Source organism: Tigriopus californicus, chromosome 11, assembly GCF_007210705.1.
Source record: "Tigriopus californicus strain San Diego chromosome 11, Tcal_SD_v2.1, whole genome shotgun sequence".
NCBI classification, from domain to species: domain Eukaryota; kingdom Metazoa; phylum Arthropoda; class Copepoda; order Harpacticoida; family Harpacticidae; genus Tigriopus; species Tigriopus californicus.
In genome coordinates this window covers 3,097,595-3,125,311 of record NC_081450.1, presented here as the reverse complement: position 1 = coordinate 3,125,311, position 27,717 = coordinate 3,097,595, and the positions used below count along the sequence as shown (strand labels likewise).

The following is a 27,717-nucleotide window of genomic DNA, read 5'->3' as shown; positions in this document are numbered from 1 at the left end:
GTCTCCAGGGACAGAGCTACAGCTGTCCATATTTAATTGGAAGCAAATATGTAGTAATGGTAAATGCTGATTGATCCTTCCCAAATTTTTGCATAGAAATTTGGGGGATTCATTTTCTTTTTGATCATTCACCTCAATAACCACTGCTTTACCGCTATTCAGTCAGCTCATCTTCATTGCAAGTATGAGTTTTGAGCGATATTCCAACAATCATGTCTCCTGAAATTACCGCATTGGACATTATAATAACAGGTCGGGAATGAAACCGAAGAGGAAATTGGGATGTATGTTGAGAAGGGGGCGTGCTGGGGTGGGCCATGAACTACTAGGAGCATGCCAAGATGGAGGCATGCTGTGCTAGAGACCTGTTGAGACGGCCGGGATTCTCATTGACCAAGTACTATGTGCGATTGTAGCCGATAGGCAACAGATTGAGTGCCCAAATCAGGCCTTCAAAGCCTGCCCCCCCCCCTTCACTTCCCACCCTACGATTTAGGCCTGATTCTGAACCTTTCACGATTTCATCCTTTGTCACCTCTACCGCGATTATCGGCATTCAGGTGGCATTTCATTTTTGGACACTTTTGTCCACCCCTGTCCAAAATGTCCAAAGTGTCCAAAAATGTCCAAAATAAGGGTGGACAAAAGTGGACAAAAGTGGACAAAAGTGGACAAAAGTGTCCAAAAATACGAACCTTTAAAACTACAAATATAAAGGATATTCTGTATGAAACCTATCCTCTACTTCAAAAATTGCTCATTGATGGTTCCAAGAGCAAGATAAGTCTTTAAAACCCTTGCCACATACCTCTAACATACCCAAAAAGGTATTTGAAAGACAGTTCTTAACTCTTTTTTTCTTACGTTAGATTAGAAAAGCAAGCAGGGAACAAAGTCTCCCTCTAGTAGAATGCAGCTGTTGCAAAGGATTCAAAAATGAAATAGCTAAACATTATATTCTGGTTATCTGGCTTCATTATTTCAACATTATTAACTTTTTGCAAAAATGTTTTACTTAAAATCATCAGTCATTTGGGATTTCTTCTTAAAAAGTACTAATATTAAATATTGAATCTCTTACGAATTGCTAAAATCTAATAATGACATATTTTCCTATACTTATGGTTTTCTTCCATAAGTAAGTTAATTGAGACATTGTTAGGCATATTTTTAACTTTTAAAGATGCGCTTGATGCAGGAAATGAGATTCTCAATGTTTCTTATAGAAACATATATCTTAGTTTTTAGATGTATTATAAAAGTGTAATTCATGCACTCCTTATAAATATGTTATGTATATTACAAATATGAGAAGTATTATTGGATATTTATTATCAGCTCCTAAGCTTTTTCAAAATTTTTTTTTTAAATCTTTGTTAAAAATTACCCACCACCAAAGCCCTGATTATAGTGTGGCTTTGACTTATTAACATTCAAAAATATATTAAAGATATTTGTTTTGACTTTATAAAGCTGTATTGTATCAAGATAACGAATTTGGTTAAGTGATATCTTGGAAATTAAAAACGTTAGTGAAAAGGCTATTGTTACTTCATATTTATGTGTTTGAAGAAAGCTTAGATTTTATTGATTACTGATTCTATTTGCTGGTTCACATCTAGATTTGGTAAAGAAATAACATGATTTAGGGTTTAAAAGTGTTTGCTTGTCAATCCCCTTTTGCCCAATTGTACTTAATTTTGGACACATTCTGCCCACTTTTGTTCACTTTTGTCTACTTTTGTCCACTTTTGTCCACTTTTGTCCACTTTTGTCCACTTTTGTCCATCTTTTGTCCACTTTTGTCCACTTTTGGACACTTTTGTCCACTTGGTGTCCAAAAGTCACGCTAATTCTCAAAATTGCCCACCCTGTCGGCATTGGATGCCAACTTTGCCCCGAGTCACGTTTTTGTCTTACCTGATCTCATCTCGGGATTGATTCAAATCGGGATTACGTTATTCTTCACCGCTTATGTAGTTGGCGGTGCTCATTTTTCAAATCGTGGCCAATCGAGGTGAAATTCTCCTAGATTTGGTTAGTTTAAGTATCAAAAAAAGTAACACCGCCAACTAAATTGGCTTGACATCTTGTTCAAAGACCATACCTTGACCACATTGGCCAACTCATGAAGGTTATCAATCTTTCAACATCTCCCATCACTAGTCACTACACTTCACTCATAAATAACCTTTGATAGTCGAAGCCTTACTTACGCCACTGCACTACACACACTTTGAATCTGTTCAACAGATTACGGTCACCGGTGATATTGTCTCAAGACTGACTTTATACGGGATGGATCGGGTATTTATATCACTTCAGAAATTGACTCGTATCCGTACCTCACAAGCCGTTGGCCAGGATATCAAGACAGGGATGACAAATCTACCTTTTCTTTGGCATAATACCTTGCATCACTGAAACACTTTTTAATGTGAACGAAATGAATGGCTTGAAGATTGATTGTTGACGCGAAATAAGTATGCTTTGTTCAGAGCACGGTTGATTGGCCATTTTCGACTATTTGCCAGATATTGACAAGAAATCATGCGGAAGAGTGGCGAAAAATTAATATTAAAAGAGTCTCGTTGGTTAAATAGAGAGATGCTAAACAAATACAAATACTAGGCCTGTTTGTAGATTTTCAATGCCACAGAGATTGATTTGGATTGATAAATAAACAATTTTGCATGCAAAAAGCAAAAAAAGGGTAGAATTATGGAAATAACAGTTTTTATTCAAAGTAGTACGATTTTAACAGAATCCACTTCCCATTCCAATGGGTTCGAAAAGTTGCAACTTTGTTGAGGCTATATCTTAAAGCGTCTTAACTTTTTGCTCTAATGAAATAGTTAAGCTTTATCCATACGTGGAATGTAGTGCCAGAACAAATTATGTTATCAATACTTGTTTATTAAGGAAATCTGATTTGTCAACGATTTTACACCACTTTCTATGGAATTTGATGCCATGAACTGTCACTTAAAAACTAGGGTGGTAGGAATAATCCCAATATAAGCAGCATTTGTATTGAAATTTAAAATTATAGTTTACTTTAGTTGCAAGAACCAATACTAATGCAGAATCCGGATAAAGTAACCTTTTTGGGGGTATATGTATTGAATCTGTGATTTTTCTCCTCAAACAATCAAAGAAAAATTTGAGAGTCAATTATTATTTGGCGGCTTCGAAAAAAAGAAATACCATTCAAGAAATGGAAATTTTTGATTTGTTTTGTTTTGTTTATATGTCCAAGCTCCTACAATTGCAAGATTTGCTTCAAGTGATGAGACAGTCGTGCTTGCAAGAACTTCCAACTTGTATCAATATTTTAAAATGGAAAAATATTCCTCGGCTTGGCGGATTGCTGCCAAGTCGGAATTTATACAAAGACTACCGAACTTTGCTTTTCCCAACGAGTGGAATGATTTCAGCCCCGCAGACTTTGGTCGGACAAGAATAAAATTTACCCAAACAATAAGAGATTATCAAAGGATGACGAAATCGATGAATGTGAAGGCTCCTTGCGAAAGTAAATGTTGAACACGTAAAAATCCGGACATAAAAAATGGCGACTTTCTCAGCCTGAGCTTCTTATTTTTAGACACTTCAATAATATATAACCATACAGAAAGGTAAAATGAATTCTAATGAAACTATCAAGCAGAGTTTTATTTACTTTGAAGGGCCAGAGACCTTACTTTGCTCCTGGCCCTAGTCATCAACTTCTGCACGAGGTCAGGATCGACCTTCCTGACTGTCCATAACCATTTAATATTGCATTCGTCTTTAGTTTTTACGGTCAAATGTGTTTTCTTCAAAACTCCTTTCACAAATGGCCCTGTTTCTTTGATTGGTCGTATTTCTGGATTCCATTCTTTGGCTGCATTATTGATTTCAATTTGTTCATGCCATGCCATTCTGGCCTTAGCAGCATAGGGACAACTTGCCAAATTTTTGGCCAAAATAATGCCGTTACATAAAGTGCTCTTGATTGATGCGATCTGGTCAACATGAGCTTTCTAGGACCTTAGCTCTGACCTTTCTTTGACCTTTTTGAACAAAAGATGAAAATTTCTGATTCTCATGGCCACATCGCTGCTTGAAAATTGGTGGATTTGTTTTATACATATCAAATTATTTTACTATCACATTTGGGATCGAATGGATCATCATTTTTATCAATGCCATGGTTTTTTCCATACTTCGGTTGTTTATGAAGCAAGTTTATACATTTTATACAATCGATTTTGTCAAATCAAGTTTTGTCGCAAGATGGACTGGTATTCTTATTTTCAAGGAATTCGTGCAGAAAGAGATTTTGGCGATGTTCTTCTGAAACCTCTAGTGTCTCAATTGTTGAAAAAAAAAATATTTTTTTTAATTGAAGACATTTTTCACCAATAAACAAAACAATATTTCAAAAGCGCGCTCAATTTTTTTTCTTTGCAACTTCAAACGTTATGACAACTCTTCGATGTCCGGATTTTTACGTGTTCAACCTTTATCATTTCCTGTTCTAGTCGAGTCAACAAGCTTATTTTGCAACCAATATCGGGCATGGCAATCTGAAGGGCATTTTAAGAACCAGTACAAACATGGTTATGATGTACTAACCTGATTTTCCTTCAAATGACTCGCTCAAGTAGATACACAGTGCTATCTTTCAATTGATCGTTACTCGTTAACCAAAACCCCAATCGTGCTGAACCTTGCCAAGTAAGTTCCTTCAACTCATGCCAAATAGATCTTGTCAAAAGAAAATCATTGGCTTAATTGCAATCAGATTTTAAAAAAATGCGCAGCTGACTGCCCGAGGGGAGGTCTCCATGTATGTATGTATTCGGGCTCGTTGAATAAAAAAATAAAAGAAGACAAATTATAAGGGAGACCCAAGAACTCCTTAAGCCATATGGCTTGTTTTCAAGGAGATTGCTTTTTTCGAAGATCCAGCGACCATTGGGTAAGTTTGGTTTGTCAGGAATGATGCAATTATCGCAAGACTCAGTTCAAGGCTGGACATTCGACATGCATAGAATGGACAAAAAAAATAATCCGTTTGCATTGTGAAACGCCCTTCGACTGTCGATGAATTTGCCTGCATCCCCACCCCCATAACGAAGGACTTATCATATCATGGAGAGACTAGAGGGCTTGGATGTTGTTGAAAAGTTACACAAATAGCAATTCTTTTCTGAGCAATGGTTGGCATATGAATTAGTGATTGACTTAGACAGACGCCCGACCCACTGCCTTACCGAGTCTTTGATCAGATTTGATAGCCTTAAATCATTCGGGAGATTGTTCCAAATTTTGGCAAAAAGAAATGGTGGCAATTTTTGAAACCAGGCCAATCGTAAGAGAGGTAAAGTAAAAAGTATGGTTCCCCCTCTTTGGATCTTGTAAGTGAATTGATTTTTTAAGCTCGGAGTACTTTGTTTTAGGCATAAAAACATAAATCGAAGCTGTTGCACTTTGGCCAGATCCCTTATTTTTAAAATATGTGTACGCTTAAAAAAGCCCCCCGTGTGAGCATTTCGCCCAGCACCAACAATCCAGCGGATTGCAATTTTTTGCAAAGAAATCAATGAACGAATACTCGAAGAATGGCTATAATATTCAATTCCATATTCTAGCTTACTCTTAATTATGGCATTATACAGAAGATGGCGAATATTTGTGGGAAGGACCTTCTTGACCCAGAATATCGTAAATAAACTTCTCCTAATGTTTGGAGCCAATTGGTCGACATGCTTCTTCCAAGTAGGTTGGTTGTCTATTTGTAAGCCTAAAAATGTAACTGTCTTCGCACGGTGGTTTGACCCAAATTGCTCGACAACATGCCCATTCACCCTAATGTTTAACTTATAGCTCATGTTACTGAATTATGACTAAATAGCATTACTTTAGTTTTGATTAGATTGAGTGTCAGTCTGTTGGATTCGAACTGTTTGGCTACACCTACTAGCCAATGACTAGTTTCTACCTCCAAGGTGTGAATGTCAAGACTAAAATGTTGGAAGACTGTATCGTCTGCATACATCGTGACGTTAAAATTTGTCGCCTTTGGGAGGTCGTTGATGAAAATTAAGAACAATAACGTGCCTAATGTACTGCCTTGTGGCACCCCACACAATAGTTTAGTAGGTTCTGAGAAATAGGAACCGATTTCGAGTTGTTGCGATCTATCCGACAAGTAACTCTTACACCATCTTAGGACGTTTTGGCTGTACCCATATTGCTTCATCTTGGCTAGGAGAATTTCATGGTTTACTGTGTCGAAGGCTTTTTTAAGCCAACGAACACTCCCAAGGAATATTTTGAGTTACTATTTTGAGATATGTTGCGAAGAAAATTATTTATTGCGTGCGAAGTGGAATGTTTGGGTCTAAAGCCAAATTGTACATCTGTTAAATGATCCTTCTCAAAAGAGGAAAAGATCTGTTGGTAAGCTACTTTTTCCAGTACTTTGGACAATGATGATGAAATGCTATTTGGTCTGTAGTTTGTGACATCATTGGCATCCCCACCCTTGAATAATGGTAGCACCTTGCCTTTCTTCCACTTTGGGGGAATGTGTCCCGAAATTGAATTAGAAGTGCCATCAAACCCATGACTAGGTTTATTGGACAAATCATTGATAATTTGAAGTATTTCCCTTCGAGTAACAACTTTGAAGTAATACTGTCTTCCATTTGGTGCACCGGAAATGTGCTTAAAGTTGGTCAAATCAAGGTCCGGGGCATTTGTGGTGAGGTTTGCACCTATTGACGCGAAGTGATCACTAAAAGCAGCCTTGCGTCCTTCTTGGATTATCTCATACAGAAGTACTCCAGTGCTCCTTGCAAGCTCAAGAATTGCCATGCATGCCAAAAGAAATCCTAAAATATTGATTTTATCTTTCTCCTTCATTGCGATTATCCGCTGCTCGATCTCATCAAAACACTCCATGCATCAAATACTCAATTTATCATTTTTCTCCCATTCCTGAAGTCGTTTCGCATTTTCTGGTAAACAGAACAAATTAACCCTTAAAATAGATGTTTCGCTTTGTTTTTCTTTCTGGTTCTTTTTCTTACCCAGAACCTGAGGATATACATGCTCATGAAATTGTTGATATATTAACATGTTCAGTCAAAGATTAGGTGCCGACATTATCCAATCATGATCAAAGTGTTCCTGAAATAAATCTATCTGTCTATTTTGTAGCAAAATGCAGCATATTGGAAGATTATTAATGCTTCGTGTACTTTTAGAAGCATCAGTCATTAAAACAACCCTAATCCATCAGAAAAAGTCGATTACAGTTAGAAACACGTACCAGATATAGAAATCTATTTTCCTGATATTGAGACGCTCTTATATCTGGGCATGACGATTTAGAAAAGTCATTACATATAAGTTATACAAATCCTTTTCTATCCCAAACTCTCTCTTATGCTACCGAATTTGCATTGTAAATTTTATGTCTTTTTTTTTTCATCGCTACTGATTGATAAGATAGAATTACCAAACAACAACTCCTTTTCTGCCGATCAACTAAAAGATTATTAAAATTGAAGTTTTTCTTAACCAACCTACTTGCATTCCCTAAAACTAAAGCTTTCATATTTTTCGGAAGCGACTTTTTCTTGTTCTAATGTGCGTTTGTTTTTTTGTGTGTACTTATTGATACTCAATTTGCATGTCCAATCACTAGGCAATTCTTTCTGCACATAATAGGATCTTCATCAATGTAAAATGTTTAGCTTTAAGAGTTTCGGCCCTGAATTAATTCATGACCAAAATAGAGTACAGCATAAGATTAGTCGCTCAGTGGAACAAGTGTCCTTTCTTCAATGACAGGATGTGTTTTCCTAGAATTATACAAGTTTCCAGTTGGTAAAAAGATCCCATTTTGGCTAATAGACATGCGGANTGACTGCTTCCTCACGGAACGGATTAATAGCGGAATTAGAATGCGCAATTTATTTTTTACAAGGCCAACGGATTTTTATGTCTGCTTTGTCACTTCTGAATGCTTGTTTTGGCCTTGAAAAAGGCCTTTTAGGAATAAATACTCGGGGGATGTTTACTTGGAGGAGGTGTATTTGGTGACGGCTTTGGTTCCCTCGGAAACGGCATGCTTGGCCAACTCTCCTGGCAAGAGGAGTCGCACGGCGGTTTGGATCTCCCGGGAGGTGATGGTCGATCGCTTGTTATAGTGAGCCAGGCGGGAAGCCTCGGAGGCAATACGCTCGAAGATGTCATTCACGAACGAGTTCATGATGGACATGGCCTTGGAAGAGATGCCAGTGTCGGGATGGACCTGCTTCAACACCTTGTAGATGTAGATAGCGTAGGACTCCTTGCGCTTGCGGTTCTTCTTCTTGTCGCCCTTGGAGATGTTCTTTTGGGCTTTGCCGGCCTTCTTGGCAGCTTTTCCGGAGACTTTGGGAGGCATGATGACAGTGATGAGACGGTCGTGAGTTCAAACAGGTTTGATGATGAGTCAAACTCGAGCACAGTTTTTATATGGCGAGCGATGTTCTCAGAGCCGTTCCTCACACCGGTTGGCTGACTAGTTCTGTATGCTCGCGAAAGGAAGAAAAGGAGGGAAAGGAGAAGAGCGGATGGAATTAGATGAGCAGCCTGGCGCATCCCAGAAGAGACCAGGGCGAACTCGTTATTTGAAAAAGACGGTTAAATGATAAGTGAGGCCATTTAGAAACGCTTACCGCCAGTTGCTCGAATATGTCTGAGATCTTATAAATGTGCAAGGGTAATTTCCAGAAAGTAAATTAAAATAAACCAACTTTTCTGTCATTAGGAAGGGGTTACGCTCTAGCTCTTGGGTTTTCAGATTGAAATTCAAGGCTATTTCACAAGGCTCATTGTGCGATTTGAAAGACGAATTTGGCCGAGAAAATCCACCATTTTAACTTATCGTAGGAACGAAGACTCATTAAGTTCGAGATGTTGTTAATGCTATTGCTAATGAATTAGAACATGCTGTAGAACCTTCAAGCGCTTTATAGAGATAAGGCGCTTTATACAAAAACTGTATGGTAGATGCCATCGTTGATCCCTCTTTTTGCTTCAGCTTATACTTTTCAATGTGGTTTAGAGGATATCATTAAGTAAGACAAGGCAAATCAAATTATTACTTGCTAATTAAACCCAAAGACGTTGATGAACTATCGAGAGCAATTGTGACTTGACCGATGTCCGGTATTACAACCCGGCAACACTGAACACTGAACACGGCCAACTCCTGCTCGCTTTGTGCCTTCATATCCAAATTGGTGCTTGTTAGGAGCAGAATGAACAAATGCTACCAAAACCATGTCATTGGTCCTGCGGAAACATCAGAGAACAACAGCAACAAACAACAGAGAACACTAAGTGGAAGCCAAACTTGACTACAAATTCGTTCAGAACATCATATTCCATATCTGTTTGGTAGTTCATCATTCACATTATCCATCAACCATGTCCGGACGAGGCAAAGGAGGCAAAGTTAAGGGAAAGGCCAAGAGCCGATCCAACCGTGCTGGACTCCAGTTCCCTGTTGGGCGTATCCATCGTCTTCTCCGCAAGGGAAACTACGCCGAGCGAGTGGGAGCCGGTGCCCCCGTGTACTTGGCCGCTGTCATGGAGTACTTGGCGGCTGAGGTCCTGGAGTTGGCTGGCAACGCTGCCCGTGACAACAAGAAGACCCGTATCATTCCCCGTCACTTGCAACTGGCCATCCGTAACGACGAGGAATTGAACAAGCTCCTGTCGGGTGTGACCATCGCTCAAGGAGGTGTACTGCCTAACATCCAAGCCGTCCTCCTCCCCAAGAAGACCGAGAAGAAGGCTTAAATCTTCCCATTGCAAAATCCTACCTCCAAAGGCCCTTTTCAGGGCCAAAACTCTGTTCCTAGAGTGATCTAAAGCTAAATATCTGAATTTGACGTCATGCTGAAATGGCAAATACTAAAAAATCGCGTGGCAATTAAGAGTTAAATGTTGAAATTTCCCACATACGTGAAATCACTGGGCAAAAACTGAGACTAAAAAGTTTGTCATTCAAGTTTTGTGGAGCTACCTGAAGTTTAATGGTATGTGCTCGTATGTCCGTACAAATATATCTAGGAACGTGCCAGATTGTTGTTAATGAAGGTGAAATTTAGATTACTTTACTCACATTTTTAATGTAGTCCCTTACTTTGACGGTAAACTAGCTCCACATTGGAACTATTTTACTTTGTGATTAGATAGAAATGAAATCAGGTACCATTTGTGTTGCTAGATGGACTGTTAGTTTTAGAGATAGGAGTGCAAAATAAACGTAACTCTGTCAATCATTCGTAAAAAGACATTTTCTCCGTACAACCCCATGGGAATGGATGATAGCAAATTTTTTGAAGTGCTCGCAAAGAGTGAAAAACCCCTTGTTTAATTGTTTTTAGTATGCCGTAAGTGTTGGGAAATTTGCCCTTGCAGGATTTGACATGTGTTCCATAAGACTTGGTGATGTGTTCGTTGGGTCATAACTGTAGACCTAGAAAAAAGAGTTGTCTTTTCAGCCGAAATGAGTTTTGAAGTAGAAAAACTTCAAATAAAAGATGAAAAACACGAAAAAAGTTGTCAAATCTTGAAAAAGAGTTGTGAAAATGTGCAAAAAAAGGTATAGAAATGCTAAAACAAAGGTCGTAGGTAGGTCTCTGTTATTGCATGTTTATTTGTTACAAAATCTGGGCACCCAACTGTATTTACCAGGCTATCCATTGGGTTCTCAAGAAATTTACATTTTTTTCTTGCCTTGTTCCACTTTAGGACACGTCTTCAATTAAAACAGATGTCATGGTAAACAATTGACTCTCTCCTGGAGCCTCCAGTTTTTGTTGCTGAGGGAGGCCTTTGTTCTCAAAACGATTTTAGATCGGGCCAAACCCATGACGGTAGATGGAGCTCAACTGCATGCTCTCTTTTTTTGCAGACTTTCTCAAAGCAAAAGTTGAATTTGATTTATGCAATGGGGTACCCCCACGTGGTTTCGTGATCGCAAATTTTGAAATGCGACAGTACTAAAATCTACCCATTCGCATTTCAAAATGTGGGTTGAAAGTAGAATCCAATCCCAAAAGACCTCCTTCAACCTATCTCAATAAATCAATCACGTCACCTGATTGGTCCAGAGTCATTCGTGCTCGTGTTATGTGATCCTTCGACCCGCAGAGAAGGTCGTACCGAAAATAGAATTCCAAGTCGCCCATTGGCTTAAACTTCCGATTTTCTTGACCTTGGGGCCAATGATATTGAAGAGAGGGAGTTCTCTAAGCTCAATAGTGTACATCATTATGAAGTACGGCCAATCAATCAATTTCTGAAGAAGAGTACGCCAATTTTGTGGACCATCAGTAATCAAATTGAATTTTCTTCTTTACTATTCGCCAATTGACTCATTGAAACGGGAAAGGAAGATGACGTCATCGTCAAATTTTGAGAGATCACTCCTACTTTAGTGGCTTCATATCTCTTTGCTGTGGGATTAAATTGAAGGTTCAGTTCTTGTATCCATTAAAGGAATGGTTCATGCAGGTAGGTATTTTTATAAACTGTCTAAGTTTCACTCATTAACATGCATAAAAAGTAATTTTAGAAGAAAAAAGCCGTTTTGCGGCTGATTTTTTTATATTTTAGAATTTCGTATTTTTGCAATAAATTTTTTGAAACCTTAGAAACTGTTATTGTCCAATATTGAGATCTATATCTTGGATTTTTAGTACCTCTACTGTTTTGAAAGGTGCCCCAATGACCTCCCAAAATTTGTGCTGCTTTTCATTGTGCACCTGCTACTTCAATGTGTCAATAGTAGAAATAAAAGATTGAATAAGAATCCTCGGAGTTAAGAGTCAGGCAAATGAATTAGTCAATATACAGCTTTCTCACCTTAAATCATCGTCATTGATGACACGGATGACAGATGATTTATTAAAAGTCATTTTTCTACCAGCTGCCAGAAATTGGCGACAGTATAAATCATTGATTTGCGCAAATTAATCAGAATCTGGCATCTTTTGTAAGTTGGAACAAGGACTTTGGTTGGAATGATCTTGTCTAACATTTTCGGACGTTTCCAACTATTTATCCTTCTTACAAGAAACCTTGACACGTTGGTATGCGTATTTTGCATCGAAATGTGAGATAATTATGACAAAGTCATTTTTTCCCCTTTTTGTTGATTTCATTACCGCTACTAGGAATGGAATTGCTTTCACTTCAAGACGAAAAAACCTAACTATTTTACTTAACTCTACATTCATATATTACCTGATTGACCAACACATTAGAGTTGCTGGATCTGGCTAGCCCTTGAGTAAAGGATTATTGATCCGAAATTCTAGTCAAAAATTCGGCCAAGTCTGACTGGAAAGATGGTTCCGGATCAACAACGCGTACTTATTCCCTGCAAATATGAATGGGAAGCCAATTAAACAATGAAGGAGCCCGAGAATGAAGGGGTTTGGGCTTCATTGTTTTAACTAGCCTGTACTCTAGATGGCTTGGAGGTGCTCTCAAAATGCACGTTAAGCCTCTACGGGTGAGTTTGAATTTTGCCTCAACAACCGATCGGGGCCCATTGAGCTAGATTTCTTGAGACAAAGTGACGATTTTATAAATAACCACTTTGTAACGTATCAAATAACCATTTCGATGAGAATAACCAGTAGTAAATTGGTTGTGGCTATTACTTTAGGTCTAGAATACTGCTTTTACTCCAATAACTTCAGTAAATATTACAAATGTCAGTATTTAAGGAACGCTTCGCATTCCAGTCAATGTTAGAATAAAGTACCATCACGAGGTTTCGTGAATGCCCATTTGAATTGCGACTGTGTAAAATTTTGATATCTTCGCTTGTGGATGCCCTCATGTTCTTTTCAAGTAGACGAAATCGAAATCGAAGAACAACTTAACAATCCTTTTCACTCTATTACAAGATAGAACCAGCACGATGTACTCAAGGCTATTTTTTTCGACAAGCTGTTATTTCATTGCAAAGAACACCGACGTTCATGACCAATTGCACCGAGAGATTATGGCGTGCGTTTAAGAGATGGAGATTCGGTTACAGATTGAGGAATGGAAAAGTATCAGTACAAATTTTTAGGATAAATTCAATTCATGCTGATTTTTTAAAACTCTCCAAATATGAGTTAGTCAAAGAACATTAAAGTTAGAAACTGACCATACATATTACGTTACAAATGAAGAGGAATGTGAGGTCACTGAGTGCATTCACGGACCCCTTTCAAAATATAAAAAAAGATTTTGACTTTCAATTGCACTTTCATGCCATACGTGGAATAATTTGCATGCTTTTGCGTTTGAACATACTCTTGACAACTTTTGATTTCTACTTAAAATTGTCAATTCCTAACGTTTATGTTGCAGACAAGGTTCACATTTTGTTCAAGTTGTATTATGTTTTTCCTTTACAGTAGATTGAGAGTAAAAAATCGTACTTGGATTGGATTAAGCAGTTTTTGCGGAATATAGTCGGATTAAGCAAATAAATCATCGATTCGGATTCGGTTTGAGCGAAAAATCATGGATATGCAAATATTTGTAAAAGCTTTCCGATTCAGCCGTATTTGCAAAAAAGTCCCTGATTCTGATTTGGATTATGAAAAGTCACCTCTGATCGAATTTGAAGACTGTAAGACACTACGACTGTACTTTTAAACGACTGACGAATAATTTAGGAAATTCTTTTAGGCCACCATCAAATCTGGATTATACTATCTCTTCGGAACTAAAGTTCTGTATTCCGAATGCGAATGCCATAACAATTGCTTAACCTGATGAACAGCTCATCTGATGGGGCAGAAGCGCATTCAAGGAATTTAAAATGCACATTATAAAACATTGTAAGCAACAGATGGAAAATGACTCCCAACGCAGTGTACCTTTAGTAGTCATCGAAACTAAGTTCACACCTTTTTAAGATCACACTCTTTTTACAGAAGTACATTCTGTGAGGGGTTACATTGCGAGCTTTGCAGGGGCGTGTAATTTCCAGTCGTTTGATTGAGGTGATAATTGAAATGTGTAAAAAAGTAGTCACGTATAAAGGAAAATGCAATATGTTCACTTGCTTCCGAATGGCCCATTCTTGATCCAAACATCAGCGTCAATATTACAGTGGTTCATGATATATGCATGAATATACCTGGTATAGATATATGGTAAATAATAGAAAATTCAATATGTGATAGTTTAGAAAACCAATGGACTAAGAAAAATCAAATCTGTTTCAATGGAATGTCCATAAACATGATCAAAATGTTGTTAAAAAATCGACTTTTCAAAAAAATCACAAATTAAGTTCAGAAAATTTTGCTAACAAATTTCCTATAGGTACCGCCCAATATCGCACAACTTCATAAAAGGTTCGATTTGGACCTTACTCTTGTATTTTTTCCGTTCTTTACTGCTTGGCCATTGCCTCAAAGATATACAATGAGGCTTCTCGTCCAATTTTAACTAACGAGCCAACGGTTGTTTCATAACAAGGTGCGTGATGAGCCAATAATAGTTTTAAGAAATTGTCCAGAATTGCCCGAAATAAGACAAGTCTGTTGAGAATGATGATGTAAGTCAAATTGAGCACTTTGATGATCTCATAGTTACAGATCAAGATGCTTTAGCGGCCATCAGGGACTCGAGGCCTTCGAGCTCTCCTGGTCCTGATGGTGTGACCTCTCAGTTTCTGATGAGATGCTCACAGGTTCTTGCTCCTGTTTTCTCGTAATTGATGACTGCATCTTGGATCAGGGCAAGTTTCCATATTCACTAAAGTTAGCTCACGTTGTTCCAATTTTTAAAGGGGGAGATAATTCGCTCCCCAGTAACTATGAGCCGATTTCTCTCACTTCGAATATTGCAGAGGTGTTTCAGAAAATCATGAAGTCCAAACTTGTTGAATTTCTTGAAGTCAATGATGTCCTTTCTTCTAGTCAGAGCACATTTTAGCACGGTTGCCCAACCGATTGAGCATTTAGACCAGGTTATTGAGGAGCTAGAGAGACATCACTCAGTTGATGTTGTCTTTCTTGATTTTGCCAAGGCCTTTGACAAAGTAGATCACAGCCTTTTATTGAATGCATATCATTACATGGAGATCCGAGGCAAGGTTCTCGATTGGATAAGAAGCTGCATTCATGATAGGAAGCAAATAGTTAAGGTCGAGGGATCCCTTTGTGACATACACGATGTCAAGTCAGGTGTTCCCCAGGGTTCCATCTTAGGGCCCCTCCGTCTTAAAATATTCGTTGGCCCGCTTCAAAAGCTTAGTATCACTGCCCGTCTCTCTTCTTATGCTGACGATACAAAGATAGTTTCTGGTAGAAATGGCCAAGATTCCACTGGCCTTGCAAAGGACCCAGAATTAATCTACTCATGGGTAACTGAGAGTAAAATGTCCCTGAACGGAATGAAATTCCGCTCAATGACGTTTGGGTCAACTCCTTTGAATACTCCACTCGTAGATGATATAATGGAGGCAAAGATATTGAGTAGGTCACATCTATGAAAGATTTAGGCGTAGTCCTCCAAAATAATGGAAAGTTCGATGAGCATATCCAGTTGAAGGTGGGTAAAGCCTTTCAAATGTGTGGTTGGATATATCGCACGTTCAAGCCCAGAGATAGCATCACGATGCTAACCCTGTACAAGTCGATTGTTCAGCCACATCTTGAATATGCTTCACCCATTTGGGCTCCAATGAGTTCAGAAGGTTTGTAAAGGGTCCAAACATGTCCAAAGATTTTTCACTAGGAAAATCACAGGTATGAGAGAGCTCTCTTATTGGGAGAGACTAAACAAGTTGGGACTGCACAGTATTCAGAGAAGGATGAAAGTCATCCTGATACTGTATGTTTTTAAAAGCATTCATGAACTTTGTCCCTACTCAGGTTTTAGGGTCAATTCTAGTGGCTGAAGAGACTTACCTTACCCTTAAATCAGGGTGGGCATTTTATTCTTGCTCACCCATATCCAAAAGTGTCAAAGTGTTCTTAAATACGAAACTTGAAAATTACAAATCCTTGAGATAATTTTCTTGAATGTGATATTTTATTTTAGAAATCAGTCGTTGATGGTGCCAAAAGCAAATAAGTCTTTACAACCTTTGCCATATACCTCTAACATACCCAAAGGAAGATCTCTTAACGGGATCGTTTAAGCATTTTTTTAATCTCACGGGACTCCCAAGCCTCCCTCTAATAGAACATGGTGGGCGCCAAGTGTTCAAACATCGGGGTAGCTTAGTATTATATTTGAATTATATAGTTTCAATTAATGAACATTGTTATATAAATTTTGTAACATTTTTTTTTATTTAAGATCTTGAGCCTTTTGGATTTCCTCTTAAAAGGATTTAGTATAAAAAAATCAAAATCTTTCCAAATCGAAGGTTAAGAATGATACATTTTTCACATTTATGATTTGTTTTTCATAAGAAAGCTTTTGAAAGTATTGGTATGGGAAATTTTTTTGGTTTTAAAAAATGTGTTTGATGTCAGATAATAAGGAGGAACACTTTGTTTTAACACAGAAGAAATATCAAAAATGACAGATGCATGATTTATTAAAAAGCATCTTTGAATACTTGATAAGCAGGTGCTAAGCAGTTGCAAAAGGGTGGGCAATGTTGGGACTCAGCTTGGTGTCCAAATATTCGTAGTGTGTTTGCAGTAGCCTCGTCAAGTTAGATTTGGACATTTTTTGATGAAAAATCCAAATCAACCCTATATTTAAGGGCTTGCCGGATCTGCCAAATCTAATTTGGTGGTCGATCAGGTTATACATGAATATAAAGTTAAGTAAAATAAGTACTTTTTTCGTCTTGAACTAATAGCAATTATATCCCTAGTAGCGATAAGGAAGTCTGCAAAAAAGTGCTGGAGATCCCATTCACAAAAGCGGTAACGAAGTTCGCAAAAACAGATTGACGTTTAAGACATCTGACGTTTTTATGATAAATACCCACAAATACGAAATGCAATACGTCAAACATCGACCATAGTCGGTCAACCCACAAGCATAGACAGCTTCTATTGTGTGCAAATGAATTCACCTCTAATTTGCGAGTAACATTTACGCAATAATTTTTTACAAAAATGAATGTCTGATTTTAATGAGTTGTTCTGTTCAAAGGCTTCCAACTGCTTTTGATAGTATTGATACAACACATAAATGGTCTTAATTTACTGTTTGTCTTCAAAATTCGATTTTCATGATCGAACGAATTTCACTGCAACACCAATCCAATTTGAATCTTTCATCCATTCTATTCCAATTAAAGGTTTCAGGGTCTATATGCTTTGAATTTCAGCAAAGCCTTGTGAGAGTCCTTAGCTTGGATGGTTTGAACCTGAGAAATGTCTAGATCAGGAAGTTCGAATGGGTCGGGGGTGACAACCCATGAGCTTGGAGGACGCCATGTAGTGGTAGTTGGGGTCCAAGGTCGTCGAGTAGTGGTTGTTGGCCGAGGAGTCCAAGGTCTTTTGGTTGTAGTCGGACGCGTCCAGGGTTTTGGGGTGACTGGATCGGGCTTTGAATACGAGCTGTCGGTTGCCGGTTTGCAGCAAGTCACGCAACTCAATTGGGTTCTTCCGTACCAAACTTCGGGTTTGTAGTTGAAGTCGTATCGAGAATTGAGCTTATATGACTTGGAAGACTTCCCAGGGAAATGACCGGGATCATCGATATAGAACTCGTTGTTTACATCAAATGGAATGGGGTTCTTCATGAGTTTTGGTTGTTCGCGCAGAGGAGCAAATCCCACTTGACAATTCACAACGTATCTGAGAAAGACATAGATGGAACCAATTATGGAAGTTATTTCAACGCTTCAAAATGAAAGAAAACACTTTTACCCTTTTCGGCATTGATATGAATTGGGATCATATTTGTAGCCTTCTGGACAAACGAAGGTGATTCGAAGCATATCAGAGCCTCGTTGATGATAGCATAAGTAGTAAATGGAGCAACTGGTTCGTACCTCTGGGTAATAACCTGGAGTAATTTGGGAACGAAAATAAGTTCATTCTTTTAAATGCTTGGAGCAATTAGAAAGGGCCAATAATCTGTGGCAAGATAAGAATCAATTTCAGAGCGGCCGTCGACTGAAATTGCACCTTTTCAAAAAGTTACGTAACGATTGATTCGTTCGCTTTTGATGATTGAACTTAAAAATGAAAAATTGAGGGCTGATTTATTACCAAAAGAAGAAGTATTCAGGTGGCACGAATCTGAATGATATTTTGTTTGTAAAGTCTATGAGATAAAAACGTTTTTGGATCTATCAAATCAATGATCGAAAATATCAACAAAATAACAATAAACTCAAGCACGTGTGTTAGAAGATTTTCAAAATGGGTATTAATTGTTATTGTGGTGCCGATACTATAAACTATGAGAAAGGCTTTAGTCGACTAAATCGTTTCTTCTTTTATCTTAAATGTGGCCAAAAACGTGGGTTAATAACTGCTAGCGCCCAGTGAAAAAGAAATATATTGTATTAGGCCTTCGCAATTGAAACAAATATTAAGTTGGTCAATTATTTGTGACACGGAAACTAATTTTGTCTTTTAAAGCCTTTGTATTGCAGATCAATTAACCGCGATTGGAAATGAAGCATTTAAAAGCGTCCCTAATTTTTACGTTGACATTATATCTGATACACCAAAGAATTCGTGTTGGCAGCTATGGCTAGCCCTGGAACATATCTGAAATTTCGTTCGCATATGTTTCTAGGCCTGACTTAAAACTTGTTAACGGAAAACTTGCTTGATTGCATAGCTTTTTTGCCTAAAATTGCAACATCTTGATTCGGGTGATATGCCATTGCTGTCTTAAGGCTTTTGACCTTTATCTGAAGACTACAATATTTTTCTTCTCAAGTTGTCATTATTAAAAACTCTCGCCTTTTTTGAAAAATGAAATAAATTTGTTGTTTGACTGGTTTTCCCATCAACTTTTTAGTGCTCATCATACATTGTCTTTCAAATCACACCTAATCTATTAACCGGTTGCTTTCGATATAAACTAATTCTAGTCACAAAGCGCACACTTTTTGATCAAACTCTCTTGAAACGGCTAAATCTGAGGTTCAAAAAAATAAAAACTTGATGATTGGTGGCAAAAATTAAAAATCTTAGAAGCAGTCCCAAATGCCATAAATCCTTCAGAATCTGTCGAAAGTAAGAAAAAAGTTGACTTGAAGTCAAAAAGTTCATTACACAATTTTGATCATTGGTGCGCAAGAATTCCAAATTCAAGATATTGCCGAAATGAAATGAAAGACATACAATGCATGTAAAATCACTTTTAACTCGGGTGATCTACACAAAGTCGTCATCAAAATATTGAATTCGCCCGGAGTTGAAAAAAGTGCACATCTTTAAATAGATCAAACTAATCATCACTGAATTTACAGATTTTTCCCTTTGAGAACTCTTATAGGTATATCCGACTTTACAACACAATGAGTTTAATTTCATTTTAACGTACTTTTGGAGTTACTCAGAGAATACGATCAGCAAAAACAATCTGGCTCTGTTGATAGCTTTGCTTAAGAGCTTCAAATAACCATTTTGATATTGTAAAAGAAACATTGATTTGTCCTACTTCTTGATTTTGCGACTGCGAAAGCTAGAAAGAGACGAAAAACGCATAGTCGCAAGAGATTGCAATCGATTTCAGAATTCTCATCCCTGAAATTACGCACATTGCGAAGGAGCTTGCGTGGCAAAGTTAAAACACGCGATTCGGGGGTCTTTGGATGAGGTGTGACCCAAGCACACAAATGCAGTTTCCGATGGATTGAAATTCAAGGCCTCAATTTTCTCCAGATATGTAATGAGAACTCCAGCTTCTCTTGAAACATTGATCAAGTTTCTGCAAGATTATTGGTTTATAGCGGACTGTATTATCGATCACAGTAATATTATCTTGTAGTCGATCGCCATCATGGTTTTGCCAAGAAATATGAAAATGGTTGCCCAAAGGCAAATCTCTGCCAAGTCTTCATTTTGAGCTTCTACATAAAAGAGGTTCATTGAGCAAGTTGCTACTTTATGTGCATTGCTTTAGCATCTTGAATGAAGAAAAGCAAATGCCAGAGCGTTGCACTTATCATTATCTAAATTTGGAAGTCCAACCATTTTCAGGTCAGTATGAATCCTTTTATGGAAATATGTACCCTGCTTCTAAAAGTTTGCTTGGTTTTGTGTAAAAAGGAATGAATATCTTTGTTTGATTGGGCATGCGAAGTCAGCTTCAAAATACGGATTTGGATGGTCAAGATGCATTCGGTCCCTCGCTAATTGGAACGGGGAATAAAACCAAGATCTGTTTTTGCCAAGCAAAGTACGCCAAGGAACTTCGCATGGAGAAAAAAAAAAGAATCATTAAACAGTCTCCATTTTGAAAATGTTTTTTTCACCTTGTTGCCTTGACCGACACGAGAACCCTGAGATCACATTTTCATAAGTCTGGTCGTCCTCCCGAAGAATGGACAGAACTGTGGAATCTTGGGTGGACGAGAAATCGCGGCCTGTTGTTTTGTGAGAAAACATTTTCGGCTCGCGATCATCTTTGCCGTCTTCGTTGAGGTCTCCTTGACGAACCTTTTCAATCCCAAAAGCGACATCAAGAGCTAGAGGAGATAGACGAAAAGATAACAATGACAGATTTTTACATATTTGGACGCTTGAACGAGCTTGTCTCTTGATTATTTATTGTAAGGAATCCATGTTGCTTGATAAGGCCATTCATCGATCTTGAAAGCCTCCAAGGTGTGACGAGATCCGTGTGGTCTATTCCATTATTTCATTATTACTCTTGTGTGATCGCGTAATGTATATGACGCCCAAGTCTTCTTCAATCGCCCCCTCCCATATCCTGAATCGTTGATGGACCCAAAGTTTCAACCCATTTTTGTTTGTCATGCAAATTCGAGAAATGGATGGACACCTTTTTATGACTCCCCGTGACTTCACACCTAGTCCAAACGACTTTGAGCTTGGCACCCCTACCAAATTTGTGCTGTCTGTATAACAAGCCATTAGTGATTCACTTACACAAAATGAGTAGAAAGATGAGCTGCGCCATTGTAGAAGAAGACGAAATGGCAATGTGGATGTGGTTCACTATCCACACGAACGTTTCGTTATCACAATTTGAACTGATTGGAGAGACCGACCCAAAAAGACGACGAAAAGTTTGAGGCTCAGCAGCACCTTTTGTGGTCCTGAACCGCAGCCCGACTCGAAACATTCGGTCGGGTCTTCCAGGGAATACCGGAAAGAGTAAAGACGCTGGGCGGGTGCTCTCTGTTGACGGAGAATATGAGAGAGACACGGTTGGGGTAGACGGAAATTTGTGCCAAAACGGAATTCTTATTATATGTGGGGGTAGTTTTTGAATTATACATGCACTTGGCACGGAAAGCAAACTTGTTCCCTTTGGTCTACTGATTTTTTAAAGTCCTTATATACTTATATCATGATTTTGTTTGGGCAACTTTCCCCTTACCCCAACCGTCGAGAGTAAGCGGGGAAAAGGATGCTTTTCATATTCGCTGGAATATTTTTTTTCGAATGACTGAATGTTGTCGGATTATTTTTAATAAGAGGCTTGAAATTCATGGCGGGGCTTTTAATGTTTCAGGAGACTAAAGCTGAAGTTTTAATATTTAGTGTTTTGGCATTGGATAACATTAGTGGATGTGCAAATTTTGGACAGTAGAAACAATGCCAAGTAAAATTGACTTAGAGATTACATACATTTAACTAGTTTAAGCCGAAAAAGTTTTTTGGTCCAAGTGTGAGAGCTTGCATTCTCCCAGCCTTTTTCTATTTTTAGGTATTCCGCTATTTCTAAACTTCAATGCTTCAATGCTCAATGCTCTTGCATTTTTTTGTTATTCAGAGAAATTTGAGACACTCAAAGTGTGATTTTTAAAACATGAGGAGGTTCCATAAACTTTTGGGCTTGTTTCTTCTTCTCTAAGAGTGAAATATTTCTTTTAATAATCTTCCTATAATACTATATTGCTTGCATTTGCTTTCAATAGACTTGCCGAAAACGTATCATGATTTACCATAACTTCGTCATTGACTGTTTTTCCGATTAAGTGCCCTTACTGTTTCTAAAATGAGGTAGCATTTTTGTCATCATTTTCTCATTGTTCCTTGGCGAAATCTTTCCACGACTAACTAAATATTACCTAGCATTCATTCAACCCAGTTGAAACTGCGATTGCGTCAGAAAACCTATTGTTCTAAACTTCCACATTGACTCATTGCTTATAAATTCAGAGGTTCTATTGGTGAGCTCCTCATTTTGAAATTTCAGTGATTATTTTTTCGAGGAATGGTAGTTATAGGAAGTGGTTGCTGATATCATGCAACTGAACACGATACAGTAAGACGAAACATCTCGTATTGCAAAATCTTGAGTGTAAAACGTAAAAAATACTCTGAGTGAACTTCAACGTCCAGATGAATGTTATCTTATTTCGATTGAAACATGTATCGAGCATCTTCTTTAAAACCATTATTTTGGATTCCATGGTTGAAGGGGTGAACCTCGCCCCGCAAAAAGCCGGCAATCACACTATCCCATTTCGGATGGGCAGTGTCATAACGTCGGGTAACTTTATGCATTTGTGCTCACAACCTAACTCCTAACTTGGAAAGAAGGAAGAATAAACATATTGTTTTGATGACTTTTGGTGGTCTTGATCAGATTAATTCTACGGTCACGTATGTAGTTAGAGTATAATATTTCATTTAGAAGACCTTTTTCACACTAGGAGTCAGCGCTAATCACTTGTCACGTCTCCTCGATCTCAAATCAATACGCTAAATCTAGTCACGTAAGTGAGGAAAATTCTATTGAATAACTCATGAATAGGGACGGGCAAAATGTGTAAAACAGCAAAGACTTTAGAGACAAAAAGGTGCAAAAATAAGTTTAAAAAGTTGCAAAGTTCCATTTTACACAATTGGCCTGTCCCTGATCCTGAACGCCTGGTATCTGGACTGGACGCTAAGATTAACAAATGATAACTCATATTGGGGTCAATGGATAGCATTCCTTACCAAATAAGACTGGCCACAGGTGGGTGAAATTACGCATTTGAATTTTCATCTCGATCGAACGACGTGGTCAAGCGTTATGTCTTTTCAAAGTGCGCTATATAAAGAGGCACAGAATGAATGAGCTAACCCTCTTCTGTCAATTGATTGCCTCACAGCTCATTCATTCTGCGTAGAGTTACACTTTGGGCTTTGAGGCCATAATCTTTGATCCAATCGTTCGATCAAGCCAAAACTTGTAATAGGTAATTGTTGCGACTTGTAATTCTCATTTAGTCTCTTTTGGTGAATAACAGAATCCTTTCACTAAATTTCAACCTTTTAATGCTCGACCCTAGCGGTCGTTGGGATTCCTGGCGTTCATGAATGGGGGGTGACATAAATGGGCTAAAATTGATTGCTTGTCATTGTGGGGATTCGTAAATGGTTTAATAAATGGTTTTGCTCAACTTTTTATTCAATGTCAAGACGAGTTGAAATGGCTTTAACACATTTGTGTACCAAAATTCGGCCAATGATCTGACTCGAGTTCGACAACTTGGGAGAATACTGCCAAAAACTAAATCGTTCTAGGTCAATGTGGCACTTGATCGTTTGATTATTTATAGGGAGTTTCAATTGCAATGCGAAACTTCATTGATGAATTTGCGTAAATTTGTGTTTTCTTGGAGTTGTAAATTCGTCGATTTATTTTCACAACTTGAGGGAAAGCTTGCCAAATAATCCCCGTGTTTAGCTCAAACTACCTACTCCAACCTAAAAATAGACCAGATTGATTACAGTATTATTACACCCCATTGGTATGACATTGTCATGGTGACTGAATGCAAGGTCCTTGCTTTTAAGCTAGAAAGGGGTGATTTTATCCTTGTTTTAGCATACTTCTTTCAAGTTGTGAGGACACATTGGCGAATGAGCGACCACAAATTCTTTGAACGACCTAGAAGAAAAATTATATTCCGAATCCAACCAATGGCAGAGTCGTTTCGAAGGAATAGTCTCATTCACCCGGAACATAAAGTCCATTTTATTGTAGTAAAGCTGTTTTCAAATGTAACTGACCCAAGCGAAAAATGTTTTGTTTTAAGATTGACAATGAACCTATAAATTTGTGTGGCAAGGAATTTCCAAATCATTGTTTGAAATTTCTGGTCATACTATTTAATGATTATTTACTTACCAACGGACGCACAAGGGAGGTATTTCAGTTTGAACGTATCAACTGTTATGCATACCATAGCCGAAATTAAAAGAAGATAATTTCTAGATCTAGTAGTCTACAAGTCTGACAAAAAGAGGACCGTGTCCCCATCAATGACAAAAGAGAATCACAGAAATACAAAAGGGGGGTTTCCGTAATTACTGCAATTCAAATATACGCGTACGCAGAGCATCTACCCATCAAAAAGTGTGGTAATAGAAAGAGAGTCGCACATTCATACACCAAATATGGACATTTTCAATTTCTCTCGCCCAATTACTATATAATATATCAATTTCACCAAATTCAAAGCCTAAATGCAGACAGCCAGATTCATCATGCTCTTCCACCTCTTTTAATAATGTTCAAACCACAAACTAGTCACATTTTTTTAAATTCTCCCCCGGGTAAAGCCACCACCTGCCAAAATATCTTAAGTTAATTGGCTAATCGTTTATAAATGATAAAATATGAAAAAGGATATCTTAAATCTTTACTCCGAGGTATGGGCATGTCTCATTTGAATCTCAGTTTGAATTTCATCGATGTAAGTGCCTCAGTTTCACTGATTAGAGATTATGGGTCCATTATGGGTTCAAGGTATTATTGAAACCTTTTTGATTTTAAAACATGTAAACTCGTCTTACGATTACTGATCGTGAAATTCAAATACCGATCGCACAAAAATGAACATTTTACCACCTTCCACACGAGTTCTTACGATGGCTAAAACCTCGACAGATTTCATAAAGAATTGAATCCCTTCGCTCAGAAGGGTTAAATCCTCATTTGAATCCGCACGTTGCAAACTCTATGGCACTTATCCCTCGGTAATAGATAAAGACTCAAATTTCGGTGTCGTCACACGCAAATAGCTGGAGGCGTGGGCGAGAGAAGCAATTAATGTGCACTAAACGGTTGATCCTACTTTTTTTTGCTCCGTAGATCGGAATGGAAAGTGGGCAATAGCCTGCCGAAAACGATTGAGCTACTCCTGGCTAATGATGTTTTATTTAAATGTGTGGAAACAAGTCAATGACCGTCTGAGACTCTCCCACCGAGACCCAGTTTTGGCATGTCAAATCTGACACGTTCAATGGAGGAGCCTTTCCATATAAAAACTGATTCTCTGGGCATTACCGATATCAGCGGTTGGAATCAAAGTAGTCCCTGAATGACTTCGTTTAAGTCGAGAGCGCCACAACCAGCCACGTTATTTTCTTATCTAGGCGTACGAGTACGTATTCACTACTCAGTATTGAAGCTCAAGAACTCTTGATGGTTAGGCCTCATGGTTTTGCGTGGGTTGACGACAAACGTGAACATTCCTGCGGACAAGCGTTCAGAGAGAGGACCGAGACAATCTGTGCCGAAATTGTTTATTGAGGCAGGATATTGCTATTGGCTTGATGGCTTGTGGCCTGTCAACATTTTCAAGCTGGGCCCGGGTACTTTTGAAGGGTTATCAACTCGAATATGAACCCCCAAGAAATCAAACCAGTCAACGAGATGTCATCTAATATGGCAACGTGAATCGAACAAAGAAAATCACATGTCCAAAACCACGATTCGTTTCTAGGGGAGTTCGTATTGGGTTCATTAATCGCCCATCGCCGTAGTGCACCTTATCCGGACAACCCACCATTCTCGGGGGTTTCGTTTCACAATGTCTGATCTCGGGACGAAAGGCATTTCTCATTTGGACCTTTTTGTTCGACAAAGCGATTTGTCACCAAACCCAGGGGGGGAGTACATCGCTACGTACAGTAAGTATGGAGAGTCCACATAAGAGAAACTGATTGGCCTAGTGCATGGCCTCATTTTAAAAAGGAGTATTTGGCATCGTGAGGTTGGCAATATTCTGAGGAATCATTTTTCATTGGCATTGTAACATTTTGAAATGCAAAGCCAGGCTAATTTAAACTTTTTGTATACTAGACTTCATTTGATATTGCTGAAATGTTAATATTCGAGTCTTTCTAGCATTTGTCATACAAGAAACGCAGGGCAAGTAACGATTGATGGATGGATTAGTCAAGTTTGAGTGACACGTGTCAAGTCTCCAAATTGCAAAGATCATTGATCATTAAAGGTGATGCATCTACCATTGGCATTGAGAAAGTCGTCAACGAATAGGTTGGTTGCATATGACTATTGGCTGACAACTTGGGATGGAGGCGGATTTTGAACCAACAAGCAACTGGGAGCGTCTCTGATTTTATTGCAAAGTAGGAAATGGTTTTGAATTATAATCTTGATCTTTGGCTCCTGTAAATGATAAAACTTGCCTATTTTAAAGCTATTTTTTTACGTTTTTTTTTTGGGCGGGGGGGGGGACTTCCTTATGGCTACTGGGAATGGAATTCCTTGCAATTCAAGACGAAAAATTGAACATACATTTTTACAATGTCAGACGTATTTACTGATTTCATTTCGCTATCATTATCTTTCGAGAATGATGAATCAAAATTCGGCTGCAATAAGGAAAATCAAACGTTTTGCTTTTTGAATCATTTAAAAGAAGTCCATTTTTTTGCACGAAACCANTGGAATTCCTTGCAATTCAAGACGAAAAATTGAACATACATTTTTACAATGTCAGACGTATTTACTGATTTCATTTCGCTATCATTATCTTTCGAGAATGATGAATCAAAATTCGGCTGCAATAAGGAAAATCAAACGTTTTGCTTTTTTGAATCATTTCAAAGAAGTCCATTTTTTTGCACGAAACCAACAATGCCTGTGTTGATACCCAGAATGCAAAGTGCAAAAGATTAATCTTTCAATTGCAATTACGAGAGTTTCAGATATACTTCATTAGATGACAGTAACTCACTTCTCAAATTTGACTCTATCCGATTACTGTCCAGTTGTAATGGATTGATTGATTGATTTTATTTCAGGAATGATTTGTTCAACAACCAACAATTGCAAATAAGCAAATAGTTTATATAAATTTTGTACGTATATTCTTGAACATCTATTCCTCAGGTTCTGGATAAGCAAATGCTAATTTACACCAGAAACATGACAAGACCTTTCAATTCTAGTTCTGCATTAATGGACAACCAATTTGGAAGCACTTCTTTCTTATGACAAGGGAGGGGCAAATTGTGCAAAAATAATTTTGTCACTAAAGCCCTATTTTTAACCTATCTGCGCTTTCTACCTTTTTATTTTGCCTAAAACCTGTGTTTTGGTTAGAGCTAGCTCTTTCTTGGCATTAGATTTGGTCACAAAATTCTAAGTTAAAAAGTTACCACCAAAATCAATGGGCAAAAGGCTGAATTTGGAACAATTACATTCTGAGGGCTAAAAGTAGTTCACCCATTCATTGCCATGTACTGCACACCATGCTTGAGAAACAAA

The 27,717-nt window shown here is 38.1% G+C and overlaps 3 protein-coding genes across 3 annotated transcripts; 1 reads left to right on the top strand and 2 right to left on the bottom strand.

Moving 5' to 3' along the window:
- Positions 1-7,939: 7,939 nt before the first annotated feature.
- Positions 7,940-8,512, bottom strand: LOC131890228 (histone H2B.3). The gene has a single exon (XM_059239534.1). It carries the CDS (start codon positions 8,444-8,446, stop codon positions 8,075-8,077), a length of 372 nt encoding a protein of 123 aa, XP_059095517.1. The 5' UTR covers positions 8,447-8,512; the 3' UTR covers positions 7,940-8,074.
- An 816-nt stretch (positions 8,513-9,328) lies between these two features.
- Positions 9,329-10,182, top strand: LOC131890852 (histone H2A). The gene has a single exon (XM_059240294.1). It carries the CDS (start codon positions 9,475-9,477, stop codon positions 9,847-9,849), a length of 375 nt encoding a protein of 124 aa, XP_059096277.1. The 5' UTR covers positions 9,329-9,474; the 3' UTR covers positions 9,850-10,182.
- Positions 10,183-17,275: 7,093 nt separating this feature from the next.
- On the bottom strand, positions 17,276-21,291 carry LOC131890851 (uncharacterized). Its single transcript, XM_059240293.1, has 4 exons — positions 21,123-21,291; positions 20,486-20,698; positions 17,916-18,054; positions 17,276-17,843 (listed from the first exon to the last, which is right to left on the bottom strand). Exons 1-4 carry the CDS (start codon positions 21,151-21,153, stop codon positions 17,345-17,347), a joined length of 882 nt encoding a protein of 293 aa, XP_059096276.1. The 5' UTR covers positions 21,154-21,291; the 3' UTR covers positions 17,276-17,344.
- Between the last annotated feature and the right edge of the window lie 6,426 nt (positions 21,292-27,717).

Excerpts from the sequence above, each read along its gene's own strand:
- LOC131890228 (XM_059239534.1), bottom strand. The coding sequence starts at position 8,446 with ATGCCTCCCAAAGTCTCCGGAAAAGCTGCCAAGAAGGCCGGCAAAGCC.
- LOC131890852 (XM_059240294.1), top strand. The coding sequence starts at position 9,475 with ATGTCCGGACGAGGCAAAGGAGGCAAAGTTAAGGGAAAGGCCAAGAGC.
- LOC131890851 (XM_059240293.1), bottom strand. The coding sequence starts at position 21,153 with ATGGCGCAGCTCATCTTTCTACTCATTTTGT. Across the intron at positions 20,699-21,122 it reads CATCTTTCTACTCATTTTGT|CTCTTGATGTCGCTTTTGGG; the intron begins GTAAGTGAATCA and ends TATCTCCTCTAG. Across the intron at positions 18,055-20,485 it reads GTGTCGGTCAAGGCAACAAG|GTTATTACCCAGAGGTACGA; the intron begins GTGAAAAAAACA and ends AAATTACTCCAG.